This window comes from Patiria miniata, unplaced genomic scaffold (genome assembly GCF_015706575.1).
Source record: "Patiria miniata isolate m_02_andy unplaced genomic scaffold, ASM1570657v1 HiC_scaffold_20, whole genome shotgun sequence".
Classification (NCBI taxonomy): Eukaryota; Metazoa; Echinodermata; class Asteroidea; order Valvatida; family Asterinidae; genus Patiria; species Patiria miniata.
Window position 1 is genome coordinate 24,391,243 of NW_024037059.1, and position 17,883 is coordinate 24,409,125.

General features: G+C 38.0%; 2 protein-coding genes across 3 annotated transcripts in view; one reads left to right on the forward strand and one right to left on the reverse strand.

The window, feature by feature from the left end:
* The window catches only part of LOC119728273 (pikachurin-like), a 56,166-nt gene extending 50,069 nt beyond the window's left edge, over window positions 1–6,097 (reverse strand). Inside the window, exon 1 of the mRNA XM_038200442.1 lies at window positions 5,536–6,097. Coding sequence (XP_038056370.1) covers window positions 5,536–5,614 — 79 coding nt within the window. The 5' untranslated portion in view covers window positions 5,615–6,097. The remainder of the gene's footprint in view (window positions 1–5,535) is intronic.
* A 79-nt stretch (window positions 6,098–6,176) lies between these two features.
* LOC119728275 (ribonucleoside-diphosphate reductase subunit M2 B-like) lies at window positions 6,177–16,357 on the forward strand. 2 transcript variants are annotated; one of them, XR_005271026.1, is made up of 10 exons: window positions 6,177–6,278; window positions 9,222–9,309; window positions 9,518–10,085; window positions 11,226–11,290; window positions 11,698–11,844; window positions 12,816–12,906; window positions 13,643–13,790; window positions 14,033–14,303; window positions 15,250–15,514; window positions 15,575–16,357. XR_005271026.1 is itself a non-coding variant. In XM_038200449.1 (9 exons), the coding sequence occupies exons 2-9, from the start codon at window positions 9,247–9,249 to the stop codon at window positions 15,403–15,405; spliced, it is 1,509 nt and encodes a 502-aa protein (XP_038056377.1). In that variant the 5' UTR covers window positions 6,177–6,278; window positions 9,222–9,246; the 3' UTR covers window positions 15,406–16,357. The 2 variants fall into 2 exon arrangements, 1 of the variants encoding a protein (XP_038056377.1); XM_038200449.1 differs by having other exon boundaries at window positions 15,250–16,357.
* The last annotated feature ends 1,526 nt before the right edge of the window (window positions 16,358–17,883 follow it).

A 17,883-nucleotide genomic window follows, 5' to 3' on the forward strand; every position in this document is an offset into this window, starting at 1 on the left:
TAACAGGGAACAGAGAAGGAAGGGAGAGCCCACCCGCTCTCTAGTGCAATTTCCAGCACTTCATGCATTTACTGTACCTATTTCCTCACTACAATGGATTCGTTTTAGGGAATGCGATGTTTTGTACATTAACTCGGTCAATGTATGAAAAGACGGTGAATAGGGAAAACCCTTGACAACAGAAGCATAAGTCTTTGGCATCAACAAGTGGATACTTACATGTATAAATGCCAGACAGTAGTGGGCAGCAATGTATGCCAGCTAATGATTGCTAGAATGTGTTACCAGGGCTTTACCGGTACATGAACTAACTGACCTAGTTAATATAGATTACAAAAGAATGTGTTTAGATACCCTATTTCATTTGGGAAAGTCTGACAGGTTGGACATTTTGCAGTTTATTATCAGTAGAGCTAGCTACAAAAAAAATGTTTCACTTAGGGGTTGTTGTGTTCAACAATATGGCCTACTACAATACAGTTATTAAGGCTATGTACATGTACTGGCTCAGAAACTTTGTGAAAAACCAATTTGGGGCAAAAGTTTTTACAAAACCAGTGGCACTCCAATACATGTACATTTTTATATTAAACAATTTAGTCATTCTGTAAATTTACAGTAAGGCCTAAAAAAAAAGTGTTATGTTGGCGTAACCCGACCGACCCTAAAAATGCGGCCGACCCTGGATATTTTTTTTTTTTAAGGGAAGAAATATAATTAAAATCTATAGAAATGAATTTTAAATACGTTTTGAAACCATTTCTGACCGTTTCTCCTCAATTGTATGACGATAGCGCGCGTGGAACTTTGGAGTGCACAATGTTTTGCACCTTCCTCTCCATGACACAACGAACATGCAGAAGATCGCGCAGGCCTACAGGCAGTGCGCGTGCGGAGATCGATGCACCATGCATGCATGATAGATGCACACGTACATGTACCGTACATGTATAGCCTCATCCTAGACTGTTGCACGGCGCGAACTGCTACATATTTATTCCATTTTAACAAAAATAGTTCATTATAATATAAATTATTTTAATTAATTTTCCACTATTTTACACGATAACAATTGATTATATTTATTCTAAAAATGGTAAACTATTCTGTAACCCCGGCGGCCGACGCGACCCGGCCGGCCCCCGGCCCGTGGTTACGCGCGTACGCCGTCGCATCATGGCGCCCGGTACCGAAGCGTACAGTGTTTCCATCAAGGGCAAATGGGGATCTTCGGTCATTTTCGACCGTTTAATACGGATAAATTTGAGTCTAGAGCTGGGGGTAATCGCCCAGAGCTGTGCCGATGGTGTAAAAGCGGGTTACACCGTGCTAAAAATACAAACTTCAAAGGAAGAATCGGGTCCATATTAAAGATGTCGATGCAGATGAAACGGCTAACATTTTGTCTGATTTTGGATTCCGCTTTTTGATATCTAGGCCATTTAAACGCTAAAAGGTGAATATTGCTTGAATGTCCTATCCTATCCTATGCCTATAATTTGAATATAACATACTGAAAACTGAAATACAACAGCCAGAACTTTTCTTAATTCATGGTTTTTATTTTTAATATATCATTTTACAGATACACCAAAAACAGCAAGTTGGCTTCATGCCTCATCTGTCCTGAAGCACACTGCAGGCCTTGGTCTACCATGCCTTCCTTAAATTTTCCTCGATCTGACAGTTTTGTTTTTATTTGCACAAAAACAAGAAACTATATATAAAAGAAAGACATAAAAAGTGAAATAAATGTCACTCAGAGTTTAAAAGTATACAAATATTGTGTGTAGCCTTGTTTTCTTTTGTTATCGTGTACTACTACCGGCTTAATGTCATTTTCGTTGCTGGGATAAAAAAAAAAAAAAAAAAAAACCGACCTACCTACCGTATTTTTTCTGGCCCGTTACGCCAACATAACTTCTTTTTTTTTAAGGCCTAATGTTATTGATGAAGTTGACCATTTTTACAGATTTTAAAAACTTCTTTAAAAAGTCCCCAGTTTAAAACTGTCCTGCAGAAAAGTTCTTGGTAACTGAACTTGTGTAGTTTGGAAAGTGTACACCAAGATCAACTGGTCATAGATATGGGATGTATATCGTGCATGCCACTAAAAAGTATTTTAAGACAATGGAAAAATGTAGTATCCACTAGACCAGACGCCACTTCAGCAGCTGTGTACAATACTACCACTACCCGGTACTACTACTAATAATAATGAGTATTTATAAAGTGCACATATCCACTATTATTGATGCTCAAGGCGCTACATCATTATTACCCTGCTCATTTGGGACATTGAAACATTCTAAATACCATCTCAGCTCCCTGGGGAGTATTCAACCAACTTCCGGCAGTACAAAGTACGGGAGAGTTACAAACATTTTCAAAGTATTTCCTAACAAAATTGGAAATGTTTCTCAGTGAATAATGTAAAATTTGGTTCACAATCTCATTTTTGTATATCAAAACAAAAGTAAGACAAAACATGTCATAAATAAGTCATGATGAGAAAAAGTATGTAGACAAGGTATGTCATTTGTTGAGGACCCTTTTTTTATAAATATTTTTAAAATAAATTTCCAAACTTGGATCATACTGAGGTTTGTTTAAGCAGCCTAGCATCATGTGCGCAGTAAACCATCATGTGATGGGATTGTCAATCATCGTTGCGAGATACACAGCCCAATTATCGGACACGAACGATCACACTTTAAACTGCTGTATGGATTTTATTGGTAAAACTAATAGAAACAAAAAATCGAAGTAAAATACAAATGCCAAATTATGACATTAAAAACCCACATTCTTGAAAGTTTGAGATAAATTCAGGAACTTATAAATTTCCAACTGAAATCCAGAATTTACAGCTGCAAGAGGTACGAGTTGTATTGAAATCCTAGCAACAAGAATTTAATGATTTTCGGAAGCTACTAATGTTTTGAAAAATCTTACTCTGGTGTAAAGAGGAGGTTAACACATCGGTGAAAAGGACTGTACAAGTTTAAATTTGGCAGGTATATGGACGGTTAAATGACATCGTGATTTTCGTATTGCTACATATGCGCCCTCATTAGGCCCCCAAACAAATTTAGGGTCCATCAGTCGGGATTGTTTTTTTTTTGGGGGGGGGGGTGGTGGTATAGATAAAGTACACATAGTATAGGCCTACTGCCTACCCTTTCTTCTAACTGACGAATAAATGGAAAGAATGGCCACTTGTCAGTTACCGGTTCCCCTCTACCAGCGTACATGCACGCGCCAACTATACTGTGTACACACGTAAACATTGTATGCAGTATCATACCACATGCAATATTGAAACGAAATGCAATATTATGGCATTACAAAGAAACAGTCATGGCAAGGTTAAAGTTTATTTAATTTTTTTTTTAAGGTAAAAAAGAAAGAAAAAAAAGAAAAGGAGATTTCCGGATTTGTAAGTCGGTCGGGTGAGGGCAACACAACTTTTTGGGGGGCCTCAGCCATGCAACGCAGTCACCTGAATCTATTTGTCCACACTGGCAGTCGGACACGTACATGTACGTACCAGATACCACATTGTTCATGCAATCAAAAAGAAAATGAAGAACATAAGATACCAAGTTTCTGGTACTTAAATGTACTTTTTTTATTCCGACCAAGACATTTTCTTTTAACTTTTCATTAGTATCCTTTAACTTTGTTTATCTTCAAATTGAAGTTTGAATGGAAAGATTTCCATATAAGAAGTTCACTCAACACCCTGTGTACAAACCCTATGAGAGTGGACTGAAAAATTCTAAGTGTTTTCTAAGAAAATGCTTGTATTTTCTCACTGCTCAAATTGACTTTGATGACATGAAATTGCTATCTGGGGGCTTGTTAGTCAATACAGAGGAAAATTAGTGAACTTCTTATAATATGGAAATCTTTCCGTTTGAATAAATACAAGAGAACAAACACAAGCCAGAGTAGACATAGGGCCTATAGCGCAATCTTCTCCTAAACATGTCACATACAACAACAAAATAAATTCCTTTTCTGAAATAATGTCTTTGACGTTTTTAATAATTTCGTACAAAGTACGGAAAACACTTAATATTTTCACACAATCTTCTAAAAGAAAAGAAAATATTTTCCAGTGCCAAGTTGGCATATTTTCAACAGCATTAAACTGGCTGACTTTTACTGAAGCTGTGAATTAAGTGATGGGCAGAGCATACTGTTAGAAACGTTGAGTCCCTCCGGTTCTTTTCGAACCACACATACTCACAAAAGAGATCTATTCACATGGTACTACCGAAAACTTATCTTGTCTTAGTATCTTTCCACCATGCAAACCTTCAAATCTCGACATTAGGATTCCTGATAATGCAATCTTTCTGTTACTTTTTTTCCCTACAGAAAACAAGTTTTAAGCATGCTGTTTACCCTCACATCCACCACCACCCTTCAAAAAAAAAAAGAGAGGGGGGGGGGGAGGGAAGGGAGGTTTGTGAAGGGTCTTTTTCATTCTTTTAGTTCTTAGAGAGTGTTTTTATCCGTTCAACATGTCTTTGACACTACAGCAACTTTTAGCAACCTTCTTTGAATTCTAATGTTTCTACCGCTTTTGTAATTTCATTTCAACAATAGCTTGGGCAGAAAATCTACATAACTCTATCAAATTTCTAGCCCCATAAATGTGGCCAATTTACTGGACTACCTCCGTAAATAAAGGCCACACTTCCACCATGTACAAAAACATGTCAAACTTTGTCAAATTTTGATTTTCACATTTAGGCTTAGTTTGTTGGTTTTTTTTGCTTTAGAAGCATACTCACCCCCTTTATACTAGGCTAATCAGGAAGTGCTGCCTTTTTCAGATGTCTATTTTTTTGTGAAATTTCCAGATTCGTTTGCACCCGTATGTGTATCAAAATTTCAACATGAAATTCTACAAAAATTAGACATCTGAAAAAGGCAGCACTTTCTGATTAGCCTATAAAGATGGCGAGTCAGTATGCTTCTAAAGCAAAAAAACCTACAAACTAAGCATAAATGTGAAAATCAAAATTTGACAAAGTTCAACATGTTTTTGTACATCGTGGAAGTGTGGCCTTTATTTACGGAGGTAGTCCAGTAAATTGGCCACATTTATGGGGCTATCAAATTTCCAGTTGATATCATGTGAATCAATGCATTTTGTGCATCCACAGTACATCGTACAACAAACATTCCACTGTCATATACATATTAATCCTGCCTATACTTTCCACAACATTGCTGAATTGCTTTTCATCATCAATTCAATTCTGTGAGTCCAATTAAATAAATGTGAATTTTCGTGGAAAAAATGTTGCAACCTGACGCCACTTTTTTCTTCCTATATGACCATCGCAATGAAGGTCAGTCATTGCAAAAATGATAATAAGACAAGACTCTGGGACTGAGAAACATTTCCAATTTTGTAAGGAAACTTACAAAATACTCTCCATAGACTTTGTACACAACCGCTGAAGTGGCGTCAGGTTGCAACATTTTTTCCCAAACGGACAATGACATAAGCATTACCTGGGAACATTCTTTGACCGTTGACTGTAGATGCTATCATCACTATGCAGACAAGGAGTGACCAGCAAAACCAAGCCATTTTCGCTCCAGCCGTATGCGTACGTAACCCGATGTCGCCAACAAAACTTTGGGGGAGTTACACAAACTTTGACAAACGTTAAACGCGTGAACCCAAGTACTGTAGGCTTACCGTACCGCACAACTACTGAGCCTGAGCAAGCTACTGAGCGCGAACCGTACAGTGTGCGGTGGCGCGGTGGACTTTGTGAATACTGTTCAATAGAGGAAATGATGAAGTTCACGCAAAATAAAGACAATCAAAGTCACATCTTATGATCTTGCACCTTATGTCACAGAACGTACCAATGTTCCAAACGTGGGAGTATGGTTTTAATGACAAAAGTAGCTACAGACAATTTCCGACACCTATCGATACGGTCTGGCCAAAGATATTGATGGCCGGCTATAGTACACGCAATTAATTAGATCACGCAACCCAGCAGGACGATGTGTGTACACATGCATATATGCTGCATAGCGCATGCTGGTGAAACTTTTTGGGAAACGCGATCGGCCAAAACTATTCTGGCACTAGAGGGGGTGCTACAATATTAATGGTGTTTTTTTTTACCGAACACAAGAGGGTGCTGTTCTTTGTTCACTAACCTTTGTTTACTTCGCCAGAAAATGGGGCTTGTCTGCAGGTCTTGTCCTTTGCTTTGGTTGTCGAGTTAAATATGAGTGTAAGTCAGCAAAATGATATTTTTTGATAACCGAACGACGGGTGGATAGACAGTGAAAGGCTTTTGATAGATGTAGGGGGCCTACATGTAGCTTGAATAACTCCACCTCCGGTCCAATGGGGCTGGCATGGCTGGAGTTATTCTAGCCCCATAAATGTGGCCTATTAACTGGACTGCCTCCGTAAACATAGGCCACACATCCACATGTACAAAAACGTGTCGCACTTTGCCAAATTTTGATTTTCACATTTAGGCTTAGTTTGTAGGTCTTATTTGCTTTAGAGGCATACTCACCCTCTTTATAGGCTAATCAGAAAGTGCTGCCTTTTTCAGATGTATATTTTTCGTGAAATTTCCAGATTCATTTTTACACGTTTGCGTATCAAATTTCAGCATGAAATTTCACAAAAATTAGACATCTGAAAAAGGCAGCACTTTCTGACTAGCCGATAAAGAGGGCGAGTATGCTTCTAAAGCAAAAAAATCTTACAAACTAAGCCTAAATGTGAAAATCAAATTTGGCAAAGTGCGACACGTTTTTGTACATGTGGATGTGTGGCCTATGTTTACGGAGGCAGTCCAGTAAATAGGCCACATTTATGGGGCTAGAGTTATTCAAGCTAGTCTCAGATGTATCGTCCGGTGCCCCAAATTCGCGCTGCCCAATATTCGCGCAACCAACTTTCTCGGCTCGTATCTTTTTAACACAACACGGACAAAACACCGTCGATGATCCATCGTCACATCGCCTTTCTTCTCGATGCAGTTATGCGGAAATCAGAAGCTTTTCTGAGAAATCAAAGAGAGTGATAAATTATTGCCGTACTGACTAGATACAAAACGTAACATTATTGAATGGCCCAGAAAACTAATACAAACATCGCTACGAATTTCCGATCAGTGTCGCCGTACAACCCCGAAACGTGAAAGACATTTTCGGTCGACTTTCACTAAACAACAGAGGGCGTAATCAGAATTAAGGAGCATGAAATACGACGTGCGCCTTATATCACTTTTTTATTTTAGGATCTGTTTCGCCAAGATGCAGATTTTTGTACCGAGTTGTTTGTTGGAATGAATATGCCTTAAAGGGAATATACAACATTTGCAAACATCAACAAATAAAACTACCAATTTTTTACGAAATATCTTACTAGGATGTTAGTTAATGACAGTCTAAAGCATCCTGTAAAAATATGGCACCTGGTGTGAAGTCATTTTCAAGAAAATGGTATTTTTGTATAAATTTCCAACGGTGGTCGGCCGACCACCGTTGGAAAAACCTAACTATTTTTCAACTACTGCTCCAAATTTACCATTTTTTTCAGTCAAAATTTTGTTTGCTATTGGTTACATGTTCATGAACAGGTGAAAGCCAGCTAGACTGGTTCCCTTACCTTACAATTTTCCGGCATCTATAAATTGATCCATTTCATCTTTAGTGGAGTCAAGGAACCAGACTACTTGAACGTTTTCTTTTTTCTTGGCTTTTCCAGCATTTTCAAACACCAAACTTCAAAAATGTCAGTGTAACAATATTTGATCTATTATACAAACCCCTCAAATAGTTCATTTTTGAAAATTGCAACAACTAAGCCAATGATGTACATTCCCTTTAAAATATATTTCTGTCGGAATAAGACCTATCGTAATGTTTAAAGTACCCAAAAAGTAGGCCAATACCTATTTTTGTTTTTATTGAAATGATGTGTATCATGCAACCATGTGTCGAGGCGGTGCGATCGGCCACGGTATTGGTCGACCGCGTGCTAGGCGCGCGCGCGCCTGTATAATTGATTGATTGATCGCAGGTGTAATTAGAATGAGCAATGAATGCCGGAGAACATTGTTACAGAAGGGTGGTTTTGTTATGTTGTTGATGGAGGAGTCATTTCAAATATATTTGTCCATGTTCTTAAAAATATAGCCACGGCATACTAAAGTTATATTGCAAATGTTTCTATTTTGGGAAAATCTGTAGGCCTATACGTTTGTAAAATGTTATGTTATTGGCACATGGTTGATTTTCAGCAAAACAAAAATTCTCGGAACTCTTTCTATGCATAGGATTTAACTAAGCTCCTTAGACTTGCAACAAAAGTATATCATAATATTTGTGGATTTTATTTACCTCAAATTTTAAATTATGATATGATTTTAAATATTTTGCATGCGATGTGTTTACCAAAATCGAAAGAAATTCATTTATTTCATATTTAAACAAACGTGTATTTAGTAAGAATGTCGGATGGCAAACAACAGTTAGTTTATCAGTCTAGAGACCAAAGTTGTGCACATAAATTTATCCTTTATTCAACAAACATCGATCCACATTGTTTTCAGAAGTATGACACAATAAGACTCTGTAGAATGATGTTTTCCGTTCGTGCGCGAATTATGGGCACGAAACTTTTGTGGCAGCCAATTTGACTCATCTGCAGATGACGACATTCTTGCTGCTTCCTTGACGTGTGAATATTTCTCAAATCATTTTTCCATGTAGTTTATTAGTCATTCTATGTAGGGTTTAGTTTATGCAAGAAAAAAATCGATCAAAGTACTAAGTGCGCGAAAAATGGTCACACGAGGATACTGCTACTGTCTTGACGTTTCTGCAATACCAATGACTGACCGTCATTGAGATAATATACGATGAAAAAAGTGGCGTCAGGATGCAACATTCTTTCAAAAATATTTATTTCTCAAGTATTCATCAACGTTTAAAAAGAATTTATAGATTTTGTCTATTTCTGTTTAAAGCCCGGCTTTTTGTTTTCTGTTGAAATGTTCTCACATTCACAATCTTAGACACATGACCTCAGGCACAACGTGTCACATTAATTGAGACAAAACCAATTTTTGTATATGTACATTGTACTGTACAGTCCACATTTATGTAACTAATTTCAAAATAACTATTTTTTTCCTGAATTATTTAATTAGATAAAGAGAAGGCACAGAGCAACCGATGGAGAGAAAGGGTGGTGATAATCGTAAGAGGGACTTCCAGAGTGCTACACAAGAGGATGAGGTATACTCGGGGATGTCTTATTCAACAGATTATTCGTCCTGTTCATTCCAAGTAGTTTGTAAAGATACATTCCAGTTTTTTCTGTGCTCATGTCTGAACATTTGAAACAAACTCTATGAAACATTAATACTTGTATGAAAATGTTGCAGAAAATTAAGCAGTCATTCCATTAATAGTTAGTGGAATATTTTCTGTTTTAATTCCACAGGTATCTGGTGAATTTCCCTCAAAGAAAAGTTGCACTTCCCCAGACACCATGATTGTCAAAGGTGGAGAAGACAAAGCAGCCTTACCACATCTTGATCTAACATCACAGCAAGAGCTTCCTGATTCACAGATGTCACTGGATTTATTCTCCTCACCAACAGATGCCATGTCACAGGAGTTTGAGCCATTTGCACTACCCGAATTGCAGGGATTATCAGGCAGTGATGGGGCACCAGCAACTCATGAGGATACTGAGGAGGCTAGTCAGGAGCCAGCCTTGTTATCACAGATGTCTTACATTGAGGAGGAGGACAGAGGATGCAAGAGAACTGCATCCCTACAGGATAACAAATCCACTGACAATCTATCAGGACGACACTCTCAAACATCAGGCAATGTTAGCAGGACAATCCCAGAAATGACACAATGTGCCAAAGAGGACAATCAAGATGCATCCACCAGCAAAGATGAACTCTCTGAAGAACCCCTGTTAAGACCTAACCCTGGACGTTATGTCATCTTGCCAATCAGATATCCACTCATTTGGAAATTTTACAAGAAAGCACAAGGTTTGTTTGGAAGCATGAAATACTCCAATTAAACATCCTTTGCCTGCTTACATGTAGGCAAGCTCAGTGATTAGGGGCTTGTTGGTTTGGGTCCCATGCAAGCAAGCTTGTGATGTTTTTAAGGAGCTTGCAAACAGCCTTGAAGATTTAGTGCTTGTAAGTTTCATTGGTGAAAACATATAAATTCATATACATTTTTCATAAGATGGAATTTTGTTGGGGAGATCTTATAATCAACACAATGCAAAATTCCATGTCATGAACAGTTTGGTTGTGGTACCCGCTGCTATATCAGATTCGAACCAGCCAACCGATCCCGGCAAGCTTGGTGGTCAAGTGGTAAGACGTCTGCACTAGTAAGCAGGAAGTCATAGGTTCATGAATTTTTTTCTCACAATCACTGGGAACAACACTGTGTATACAGTGTTTATAAAAAAATTTGTTGTTGAAGGGCAAAACCTCATTAGTGAATTATTTACATTCCCGACATAAAGTCAATCAGTGGTCATTGAATGCATTGCATTGGTCTTGATGTAGCCAACTGACCTCGGTAATGTCAGTGGTTGAGTGGTTATGACATCTGTACTAGTAAGCAGAAAGTCGTGGGTTAAGGCCTGGAGGTCTAACTGGAGGAAGCTTATAATAATAATAATAATAATAATAATAATAATAATAATATTGGCTATTTATAAAGCGCACGTATCCACCAGGACTGGTGCTCAAGGCGCTACATCATTATTACCCCTGCTCATTGGGCACATGAAACATTCCAAATACCATCTCAGCTCCCTGGGGAGTATACAGCTCGATGCAGCCTGTTAGGCGCAAGGTAGCTAATTCAATCACAATAACCATCTCTGCCCTCACAGGTACCCATTTACTCCTGGGTGGAGAGAAGCAATGAGTGACAAAGTGCCTTGCCCAAGTGCACACGCACCATGACCCCGCCAGGACTCGAACCCACAACCTGCAGCTTTACCCGCAGACCACGAATCAGTGCCCTTAACCACGAGGCCACAGCACTTTATGAAATGCTTGTACAAACTCTCGGACAGCACTGGGTAGCACAGTGCATTGTATAACCCTATAGTGAATAAAATTGCGTTACATCTCTTTATACGTGTATAATGTTCTTTACAGCTTCGTTTTGGACATGTGAAGAAGTGGATCTTGGAAGAGACCTTAAAGATTGGCAAACGTTAAAGGTACAATCAATCAAGTAGTACAACACTCTGGGAATGATTTTCTTGAAACCCTTGGAACAAATGGAAATGTGCACTTTCAGATAACTAGCATCTCCGATTCAAAGACACGTAATCTGTTTCCCACAAACTTGGTTGTTTTGTATAGAAAGAGCAAATGTGAACAAAAGCCACATCATATACATGTATCAACTAAGGGGTCAATGAGCCAATCAGGCAGCATGTTTCATGAAAGTGTGAGCTCTGATGGGCCATCAAATGGTACAACAAATAAACGATCTGCTGGTGTTCCATAACATTTATTATCTTAACTTTGAGAACTTTGTAACTTGGAGGTTTTTTAATGTGATTTTATGAATTGATTTGATTATAAATCAAGTGTTTGCCACATATCTTGTGTTTGATTGCAGTCATCTGAGCAGTATTTCATCAAGCACATCCTGGCCTTCTTTGCAGCAAGCGATGGTATTGTCAATGAGAACCTAGTGGAGAGGTTTGGTCAAGAGGTTCAGATTCCTGAGGCAAGATGTTTCTATGGCTTCCAAATGGCTATGGAGGTTAGAAATTGCTGAAGCCTTTAATGTTGACTTCTGTGAGTTTGCCAATATCTAACACCTGTAACCAATTGCACAAAACAGTGTGTAACTTACACAGTGCAGAGGATTTACGCAATAAATTAGGTTGCACAGCTCTGCAATATATTTACAATCAATTAGCAAACACGGTGTAGGTCCATAACATTTTAAGTAGTTAAAAAATCTAGAGCAAGGATGATCACATCTTTAGATGACTTTTGTGTATAACTGGTATTGGATGCAAAAAGTAATTGATTCAGCTCCCACTGCCATTTCAAAAGTAGTTTTGTGTTACATTCTGCAGAATGGGGCCCAATTATCTTGTATCAAGGTTTATTAGTTGGGCAATGACGGTCTTATTCTGAGGATCTGATATTCACGTGTGCAGAGCCATGGCATGAACATCTGATATTTCGTAGCATGTCAATTTTATGCGACCCCACACCCCAGCCAATCGGAGTGGTCCTTAGAAACTGTGACGTCCTTTCGAACAGAAAGGTTGACTGAGCTGTGGATTGGTCAATTTGGATGCCATGTTTTTGTAACACAATGGGTTACGGATGACCCAATAGAAGGCGCCCACTGAATGATCATATTCTTGAGGTCAAGCATAATTAATTGCTGAATTTGCTCGCATATCATAGACTTTTGCTGTACAAGAGGATATTCCATAGACTATGACGGGCTCTGCAATGAGGACAAGTAGTTAGGAATTTCTCTTTTCTCTATTTGTATGCTATGCTAAAGAAGCCTCTATTTTAAGGGCCTGTTAGGTTCTTTTCGGAACCACACATACTCACAAAAGAGATTTATTCACATTCTGCTACCGCAAACCTATCTTGTCTTAGGTCTTAGTTCATCTACATATTTGTATGTAGACATTTCTTGTGGAAGGCCTGTGTGCTTGACAGTCTTATAATAACTTTTATTTGGATTGTTCTTTTATAAAACAGAACGTGCACTCTGAGATGTACAGTCTCCTCATAGAAAGCTACATACAGGATCCTGCAGAGAAGACTCGACTTTTTAATGCAATTGAAACGAGTAAGACTAGTTCAGTATTCATTGAAGCATTGAAGGAGAATCACATGGACTAGAGATAAATTCATGATTGTCCAACAAATGATGTCCTTATCATAGTGTGACCTACAAACATAATATGGTTGTTGACTGATTTGGCTATGTTCCCAAACAAAGCAGGGAATGAGTCTCACTAACTGTCAATGTTTCTCATATCAGTGTATATGAGCCTATGAATGTGCACTGTGTTCTAAACTAGTGGTGTATTTTAGCATTAGTACCACGAATTTAAAAAAAGAGTATAAATAATTTAAAATGGATATAATTCACATGTAATTATGGGTTGATATTTGGTTGAGGGTTTTGCTGCCATAATGGGTAGGTTTTGTAACATAATGTGAAGATCAGTTGAAGGAAAAAAAACAAAATTATCTACTTAAGGATTGTCTGGATTCTCTAAGCTTGAAATCGTGCAAAACAAACCTTTCAAAAAGGATGTAGCCTTACCAACTTGCTAGACTCTTTTGTAAACATGCTGAATGGCAGTTTTGACCTTGTATGTCCTTTGTGTTTGGAAGAAGTGTTGGGAGTGAGTCTCCTATTAGTCTAACGTCCTCAGGAATGTAGTCAACATATTCCATATGGCCTTGTCTCAGATTGCTTGCTTGATCAGGACATAGAATTGTTTGTCTTAGATGGGATTGGATTGATAAAGTCTTATTTATTAAAGCACATAATCATGTCCATTTTACTTTGCTAGTGCCATGCATCAAGAAGAAAGCTGACTGGGCCATTCGATGGATTCATGCCAAGGAAGCTACATTTGGAGAGAGACTCGTTGCATTCGCTGCAGTGGAAGGCATCTTCTTCTCGGGATCATTTGCAGCTATATTTTGGCTGAGGAAGAGGTAATTTCAAATGTTGGATTCTACAAACCAAATAGGAAATGGTTGTAGTGCACCCATCCATGCCATTGTCAATCAGTGCTGTGGTTTTGGAGCCATTCTTGGTGGTGTATTTTAATACTTGACAGATTAACAGAGTTCACATGTTGCAGTTGGAAGCATTTTATGTTTTGAGACTTGTTTTAAAATCCTTTTGGACAATCAAAATTCTTGAGAGACTGGTCAACATTCTTGTGACACTGCAGGGGTTTGATGCCTGGCCTGACATTCTCTAATGAGCTGATCAGCCGTGATGAGGGTCTACACTGTGACTTTGCCTGCCATCTCTTCACTTACATTGTGCACAAGCCTAGCCCTACTCGCATCCAGGAGATCATCTTAGAGGCAGTAGAGACTGAGAAGCAGTTCTTTCAAGAGGCCTTGCCAGTCAGGTTGATTGGAATGAATGCTGAGCTCATGTTACAGTACATTGAGTTTGTGGCTGACAGATTGCTGATGGAGCTGCATTGCCACAAGGTATAATGTTCACATACTACGTGCTGCAAACTGGAAAACCCTTCACATGCTGACCAAAGAAACCCAGAACTATTATTATTATCATTATAGAGTTTAATGGTTTACAGCATAGAACTTTAAATATTACATTGAACAACTTCTTTACCAAAATTTCTGATGGTATGAAAATCCCAAAATGCTATTCCGAGAAATGTGATTTTTTTAGTCTGAAACAGCATAAACAACCAAAGTGATGTCAACATTATATTTGCCCCAAAAAGAAATTTGGAAAATAACTTTTTGTGTGTATTTCTGCTCTGTACTGGAAAATGATATCAATGACATGCAACAGGTTTTCTTAGACCACAATTCACATGATCTTTAATGCCTTTCCTTTTGAAGCTACTTTGAGTCCTCTATGGGCTTCAAGATGGAAATGTTATGTGCTGAGGATGTTTTGTGCAGTGGTGTTGTTCAGTGCATCACAAATCCAGTAACAAGTAACTGGATGAACAATAACAAAGGAATGTCTTTGTCGCAGTTCATTTGAAAAACTTGTGAGATGACTTGGGACTGGATGATGTGAGGACAAGTGATGAACCTGACCATAGCACTGGTTTATTCGCATCATAGCTAATGCCACTCTCAATGGACATTTCTTGAAAAACAAAAAAAAATATTAAAAATCCTTTTAATAGCATTATTCATGCATGCCTCAAGAAGAGAAAACAACTATATGCACCCTGTTACACCTTGTTCCAAATGATAAGCCAGTGAAGTATTTCAAAGGATGTTAAAAGAGGTGTTACATTTGGTGCCGTTAACAATGTGTGGCATTGTTATAAGATTCACTTCAACTTGTGTCTGCATCTCTACAAACTTAGGCAACTAACGTTTCCAGTCAAAGATCTGTAATAAAAAATCAATCCTGTTGTTAAGTATAGATCATTTTCTATTCCTATCACAGGTGTACAAGACGTGTAACCCCTTTGACTTCATGGAATCTATCTCCCTGGAAGGTAAGTCCAATTTCTTTGAGAAGCGAGTGGCCGAGTACCAGCGAGCAAACGTAATGGCTGCAGACGATGACAGACACGTCTTTACACTGAATGCTGATTTTTAGGTCATCTAGATTGGGTGTTTGTAAGCATTTGTATTCTGGAACCGAATTCGTTTTTAATTATTTTCTGAGGTGGGATTTGAACCAGCAACCTCCCTACAGCCATCCCAGTGTTTTACAGTTGGTGCCATTAAACTCAGTGTTAAACCTTTTGTAATTGATCGCTGTCCTGGGATTCTGACATGGAGGTCGCATTCCCCTCATTAAGAACCGAGTTTAGCGTACTATTCAGCTTCCAACTAAAGCTTCCAACCAACTCAGGAAAGAAACACAACTCTCGTCTTTTTAAAACATTATTGGTGGGTTTAAACAAATTGTGTTGAAATAAAAATAAAACTTGGGGATAATAAGGTTCTTCACAAGATTTCTTTGGGTATTTTGTATGATAACCTGATGATTCTCGTGAGCTCCAGAACATTTGAATTTGTATTCAATTTGGTAATTTGTTTTGTCATTATTTCCTTTAAAATGGGTCACAGGGATATTTGTCAACTTGTACATAAAAAAGCATGTATGCAGAGACAGAAATTACCAAGAGGCTGGAGCAGAATTACTTGATTTGTCACTATCTGTTATGGAATTCATGACTTCAATTTTCAGGGTTCTCTCAAAATCTTAAAATGAAATTCCATGACATTTCAAAGACTTTTCCAGAACAAAATGAGAGCATTTCATGACCAATTCCTAGGCTGTATTGGCATCTTAGAGCCATTTACAATACACTGGCCAGTCATAACACTGAAAATAAAGGTCTATGCAATGTGCATTACCATCAAGATGATGGCCTCCACCTCCCCCTCACAGCAGTGAGCATCAGTTTGATGGATTTGGTGCTATAAAAGATTATTACATGTATTAGTATCCAATGCTCCCACTTTTTCATGGCCTGCACCTCCCCTCACAGTGTCAGTACCCCAAAGCTTTGAATGGTACAAAGCTCTAAACTTCAGTACAACTATAGAAACTGCATAGTGTATATGCACTAAATGATAGCCAGGTATCCGGTTCGTTGGTGTGACGTCATCTCAATTCAACCATGCGTACTTCACACGGCGTAGCATAGCACGAATGGAACTGGAAGTTAACGCAACTTGAGTGTTTATCCAATGGGTGCAAGCAATCAGTGGTGCGCGCGTATGACGTTTTGACTAACGAACCAGAAACTGCAGATGGTCATGCATGGGTTGTACAGGATTTTTTTCATGACTTTGCAACCCTGTATTTCACATTTTATGTGCACGGATTTAAAATAAAAAAGCTTTAAGTGAAATGTGACATTTTTTGTTAAGACCTAAGATTGTAAAATTTTAGAGCTGGCTACCTCAAGAGATAAGAGCGGTTTTTACAGTACTTGTAAAATATCCATTGTAATTTGGTACTATTTCAGTTTTGTTAAAATGTGTTAAAGTTCAATATGTGTAATGTATAAATTAAGTGTTGGCTCTAAGAACGCTGATGAAGTATTAGAGGCATTACATTTATGAGATATTAATATTTATCTTGATATTATTATAAGATGGAATTTTTGCGCCTGGGTGATATAAATCAAATTAGGTTTTGCCCTTCACCGACGTTTTTAAACACTGTATACTCAGTGTGTTACCTCCCAAGTGAAAGTTGGAAAAACTTTCACACCCGAGTGATTTTTTTCCAACTTTCACTCGGGAGGTAACTCACTGAGTATACAGTGTTTAAAAACGTCGGTGAAGGGCAAAACCTAATTTGATTTATCTTGATATTGTATTTTAGAGAAAGAAATTTGGAGTATATGTACTATATTCTTTTTAATTTTTTTATTCTAATATCCCTCATTATACTAATGTCATACTGATAGCAAGACTTAGACACAAGGTCTTGGTAGGGAATTATCTTCAAGAGTTTTCAATGGCCAGGCCCTTTCACAATCACGACTTACATGAGAATAATTCTGGTGTATTCTGTTTCTACTGTGAATTTCAGCTCAGTAGCTGAGGCAATTTGTAATGTCTGCAAACAAGGTAATGGCATTAGTTTTTTTATTAAAAGTGCATATTTACAGCCGAGGCAGATGAACGCTGAGGACTTGATGGAGATTTCGCTTTATGTTTCGGCTGCCAAGTAGGCAGCTCTGTTGCTGTGCTTACTGATTGTAGTTTCTGTGAAGTTGAGAGCGGTTCCATTAGTACATAAATTCAGCTTATCAGTTGAAAATTATTAGGTATCAGCACCATAAAATTAAGCCCAGAGATGTAGAATATTTTGATTCTGCTAGTAACTATATTTTCACGACATCTCAAAAAAGTTTAAGTTTTTTGTACCACTTCAAATGTTAACTTATTCATTTTCAAAATTATAAATTGTATTGATGTTACAAGTCCTTGTTTGTGTTTTAGCTGTTTATGTTTCTCATATTGTAAAACTTGTACAGTGGATAGTATCGTCACCTACAAATAAGAACAAAATAAGTGAGGAATGCCAGTAAGAAAAACGGTGTTTGGTATT

Bases quoted from the DNA above. Each gene is read 5' to 3' on its own strand.
- LOC119728275 (XM_038200449.1), top strand. From the start codon at position 9,247: ATGGAGAGAAAGGGTGGTGATAATCGTAAGAGGGACTTCCAGAGTGCT. The intron at 11,845-12,815 runs GTTAGAAATTGC...TTTATAAAACAG, and splicing joins GCTTCCAAATGGCTATGGAG to AACGTGCACTCTGAGATGTA. The intron at 12,907-13,642 runs GTAAGACTAGTT...TTACTTTGCTAG, and splicing joins TTTTAATGCAATTGAAACGA to TGCCATGCATCAAGAAGAAA.